General features: G+C 41.0%; 1 protein-coding gene across 3 annotated transcripts in view; it reads right to left on the reverse strand.

Annotated features, from left to right (window-relative positions):
- Positions 1-1,603: 1,603 nt before the first annotated feature.
- l3mbtl3 (L3MBTL histone methyl-lysine binding protein 3) overlaps positions 1,604-5,459 on the reverse strand; it is a 22,135-nt gene continuing 18,279 nt past the window's right edge. For all 3 annotated transcript variants that reach the window (XM_058393640.1, XM_058393641.1, XM_058393639.1), the window contains 3 exons: positions 4,335-4,489; positions 3,537-3,599; positions 1,604-2,933 (listed from right to left, as the gene is read on the reverse strand). In XM_058393640.1, coding sequence (XP_058249623.1) covers positions 2,790-2,933; positions 3,537-3,599; positions 4,335-4,489 — 362 coding nt within the window. In that variant the 3' untranslated portion in view covers positions 1,604-2,789. The remainder of the gene's footprint in view (positions 2,934-3,536; positions 3,600-4,334; positions 4,490-5,459) is intronic.

Raw genomic sequence — 5,459 nt, forward strand, 5'->3', positions numbered from 1 at the left:
TAACACACACACAGTCATTCAGTATCGTACTATAACACACACAGTTATTCAGTATCGTACTATAACACACAGTCATTCAGTATCGTACTATAACACACACAGTCATTCAGTATCGTACTATAACACACACACAGTCATTCAGTATCGTACTATAACACACACAGTCATTCAGTATCGTACTATAACACACACAGTCATTCAGTATCGTACTATAACACACACACAGTCATTCAGTATCGTACTATAACACACACACAGTCATTCAGTATCGTACTATAACACACACACAGTCATTCAGTATCGTACTATAACACACACAGTTATTCAGTATCGTACTATAACACACACACAGTTATTCAGTATCGTACTATAACACACACAGTTATTCAGTATCGTACTATAACACACACACAGTTATTCAGTATCGTACTATAACACACACACAGTCATTCAGTATCGTACTATAACACACACACACAGTCATTCAGTATCGTACTATAACACACACACAGTCATTCAGTATCGTACTATAACACACACACAGTTATTCAGTATCGTACTATAACACACACAGTTATTCAGTATCGTACTATAACACACACACAGTTATTCAGTATCGTACTATAACACACACACAGTTATTCAGTATCGTACTATAACACACACAGTCATTCAGTATCGTACTATAACACACACAGTCATTCAGTATCGTACTATAACACACACACAGTCATTCAGTATCGTACTATAACACACACACAGTCATTCAGTATCGTACTATAACACACACACAGTCATTCAGTATCGTACTATAACACACACAGTCATTCAGTATCGTACTATAACACACACACAGTTATTCAGTATCGTACTATAACACACACAGTTATTCAGTATCGTACTATAACACACACACAGTTATTCAGTATCGTACTATAACACACACACAGTCATTCAGTATCGTACTATAACACACACACACAGTCATTCAGTATCGTACTATAACACACACACAGTCATTCAGTATCGTACTATAACACACACACAGTTATTCAGTATCGTACTATAACACACACAGTTATTCAGTATCGTACTATAACACACACACAGTTATTCAGTATCGTACTATAACACACACACAGTTATTCAGTATCGTACTATAACACACACACAGTCATTCAGTATCGTACTATAACACACACACAGTCATTCAGTATCGTACTATAACACACACACAGTCATTCAGTATCGTACTATAACACACACACAGTTATTCAGTATCGTACTATAACACACACACAGTTATTCAGTATCGTACTATAACACAGTTATTCAGTATCGTACTATAACACACAGTTATTCAGTATCGTACTATAACACACACACAGTCATTCAGTATCGTACTATAACACACACAGTCATTCAGTATCGTACTATAACACACACACAGTCATTCAGTATCGTACTATAACACACACACAGTTATTCAGTATCGTACTATAACACACACACAGTTATTCAGTATCGTACTATAACACAGTTATTCAGTATCGTACTATAACACACACACATCAATAGAGTCTTCACTCAACACATCTTCAGCACAGAGTTTTTTTTTATTTCTTAATAACAAAAAGAGAAAAGTGAGGCTGGTGAGTGAAGGTGTTCATGACTGCTCAGGTTCAAGTGTAACTGTAAATGGATAAAATGTACAAAGTGTCATTGTTTAATCAATAAAACAAAAGGTAAGCTTGATGATCATCATAAACTCCTCAACCGAGGACGTCATAAATAAAGCTAGCTCATTTAGCTAGGAGGTGTGGCTTAAGATCTGACGTAGGAATCGTCCCATAAAAGCGTCACGTGTAGCTATTTTACGGAAAGTGCAGAAAATCACGTGCTAAAGTGTGCGCTAATGTTACTAATGTTAGCATGAAGCAGATAAGCGGCGCTAGTGCAAAACTCCAGGTCTGAGGTGTTAGCTCTTCATCTTTCCGTTCCTTTCTAAGCTAATTATCCGGCTAGCATGTTTGCTGAAGGTTCAGACTTTCAGACAACACTCAGGGTTATTTTAAGAGAAGAGATTTTTCTACTTTGTTCTCCACAACCTTCTAGGGGCAGTGGTGGATCAGGTGGGTTGTTGATCGGAGGATCTGGGTTCAAGCCTCAACACCACCAGTCTCCTGTGTTAGGCAAGGTCCTCAACTCTCCCTGCTCCAGGGGGCACTGTATCACCTCTCCCCTTAGCTACCCCTGCGCTCTGACCCCAACTTCCTCAGCTGGGATACGCAAAGAAACCATTGTGTGGTGATAATAAAGGCTTCCTGCTCTTCTGCCTCGTTAAAGGTTTAGTAAAAAGAACGTTAGAATGATGTGGTGAAGTAAATCCTTACTGAAAACTACCATCTTTTACATCTGGAGAATTTGATCAGTTCCAAACCAGAAAGGAATCTGGAACTGATCTGTAAAGTGTGTGAGAGATAATTAGGTCTATTTGAGTTTTAAAAAATAAATAAATAAATAAAAATTATTATTATTTTTTGTCCAGTGCATGTGGCTTGCATTAAATATCACCAACATCAGGGGTAAAAAGTTGGTGTGATTTGTAGTGCTTCATCAAAACAATCACAATCACTATCATCCTCAGGTTTGTGCTTCTGCTATGGTCTTTTTCAGAGCCATGTATAAAGTCAAGTGAAATTCTCCAGGTTGTCATGACGGCACGCTCCGACGCAGAGCTCTCATGTTTTTGTCGTGTAAAAGATCGTAACCTGGTGAGTGACCTGAGGTCAGAGCTCGTTGCAGGAGGACTTCTCCGTAGTCTTGAACATCAGGATGGAGTTGAAGATCTTGAGAGCCGGGCCGAGCTTTATGCTCAGGATCTTCACCAGGTCCGTCTGAGTGAGCAGCAGGAATGCCTCGCCATCGATTTGCTGGAAAGAACCGACATATTCACTAGTGTGTGTGTGTGTGTTGGTGTGAATCCGTGTGTATGTATGTGAGTTGAGTATGAATGGTGAAGTGAAATTCAGGAATACATTTCATTTGAAGACATTTCAGTGATCATCTGCACTGCTTTATATGTTTCACTGAACAAGGAGAGCTTTAGAACACACACAGCGAAGAACCCGAAGGTAAACCTAAACAACCTCTGGAGACAAAATTATTCAAGGACCAAATGGTTCTCCAGACAGATCATCGCTTCCTAAAGGGGTTCTACCTGAAACCCTCTCTGAAAAGGGAAACCTACACAGAACATTTAGAAGATATTTAGGTAGTTCTCAAAAGGGTTCTACTTTGTAATCTATCTACAAAGGGATACCTCTGGTGCAGAACCCTGAGAGGTACCTTATGGAGTTCAGGTGGTCTTCCACATAGAAGTTCTTGGATAGTTACAGGTTCTTGTCTTCTACAAAGATCTCAAGCTGTATAGATTTTCAGTAAGAACCTGGTCTGAAAAGCACCACTTCGTCGTACGGTTCAAGCAGCTTCAAGCAGATCATAACTGTGCTTTTGGGTGAAGTGTAAATCGTTACCTCCTCCCTGAAAGTGTGCACTTGCTCCTTACATCCCTGGAGGCCCTGGATGAACTCCATCACCTGGAGATGGAGAAAAATCACATATCACAAGCCACCTCAGGTGATTAATGACAGAACCTCCAGGTGGAGTTAATCTTACCCCCACCCACACATTCTCTTTCTAATAATATCTCTGACAGGGAGCAGTAAGCTGTACAGAAGCTCAGAGACATCAGCACTGAACGTCTCACTCAGAAATGTTTATGGAAACAAGATGGTTTAGAAGGTTGCATTCAGGGACCACAAACCAAATCCAATCTGAAAAGGTGAAATCTGGACACAGTCAGCTCAACCCTCTTTCAATGACAGAACCATGGACAGGTTTCACATAAAACATAAAACCCACTATCAAAGAGAACCCCCTGCTCTGGAGTTCAACATATTTAGTTTTCTCAAAGAGGTTCTACTGGAAATCTCTCTGGTGTGAAGTTCCTCAACGGTTCTTTCAATAGTGGTGGTGCTTAAAGCCCTCTATAAACGAGAACTGCTCCAGTTCCACATGGAATTCTCCAGGGTTCTCATTGGGTAGTTAAAGGTTCTAGAAAAGGTTCTTCTAGGAAATCTGTCTATTTGCATGTTCTTCCAAAAAGCCATCATAGGCTCTACATGGAGCTCTGTCTGAACTGGGAAACCAAAGATTTGTTAAGAGCTGTCTTCTCAGAGTTCTCCAAGCTGGTTCTCCAGATGAAGTTTTTAACTCATAACAATGTTCTCACACACAATGTTAAAAGTATGAAATGGAAGTTAAACACTGACCTGCTCCACACTCCAGGTGGACACTTTGCTGGCCGTGATGCCCACCACTGATGGAAGGAGTTTACTGTGTTGGTCCCAGCAGTGAGGCATGCTGGGAGACGGGACGGAGCACGGCATAAATATAGACTGATGCAGGGCTTGCTGCAGAGTCAGCTCTACAGAGGAAGAAAGAAAGAAAGAAAGAAAGGGAATAGAGACCATGAGAAAGAGAGTGAGGGAAGGGGGAGTGAGAATAGAGAGAGAGAGAGACACAGAGAGAGACACACAGACAGAGAAAGAGAGAGTTTCTATACATTTTGATTTTAATTAAGTATTCATTTGAGCTAAGGGAAATTAAAAGATAATTATAAAAAATAATTTCAGTTCTGAAAGCCGATTGGCTAATCCCTGATGAAGCTGTAAAACACACACACACTCACACTCTGAATCCTCTAATGCAGCAGGTTTTAAAGCAGTACACAGTAAACCGCTGTGCTGTCCACCGAATGCACTGATCTGTGCGCCTCATGTTGCTTAGCAACCAAAATTTCCAGTTAACGAGCCAAGTCTGAGTGCCAGAAGATGTGTTCATTGATAATTAATATGAAAATGTAATTATTGATTTGTCTTGAGGGTTAAACAGAGAGCTGTGTGTTTATCCGTGTTGGTGAGGCGTTCTACAATCCAAACCGCCATGCAGGACTGACACACACACACACACACACACACACACACAAGCTGGAGCCTCATCAGGTCTCTGTATCTCATTACATCATCGTGTCTTTAATTATAGACAGCAGCAGCGACCCTGTCCACCGGGGACAAGCTGACAGTCCTGCTCCCCTGAACCTGGATTTTTATTTAAACGCGTTCTTTTCTCACTCTGTCTGTGACTCCATCTCGCAGACTCGCTAATTAATTCAGCGTTTCAGAGATGTGTTAATGAGAACACAACACCGAGCCCGTTCCTTTAACGTAGAAGGTGTTTGATGATATCGCGGGAAGAGCGAGACAGATAACGGCGGGGGATGAACCCGAGAGAAGATCATGCTCCTGAGAGGCTGAGGATCTCAGGAGACGTGATTTGGAGCTGTTTTTCAGGGTTTCGTGTCGAGCTTTCACGTCCGAGCTGTTGGTGTGTATTAG

This window comes from Hemibagrus wyckioides, linkage group LG06, assembly GCF_019097595.1.
Source record: "Hemibagrus wyckioides isolate EC202008001 linkage group LG06, SWU_Hwy_1.0, whole genome shotgun sequence".
Classification (NCBI taxonomy): domain Eukaryota; kingdom Metazoa; phylum Chordata; class Actinopteri; order Siluriformes; family Bagridae; genus Hemibagrus; species Hemibagrus wyckioides.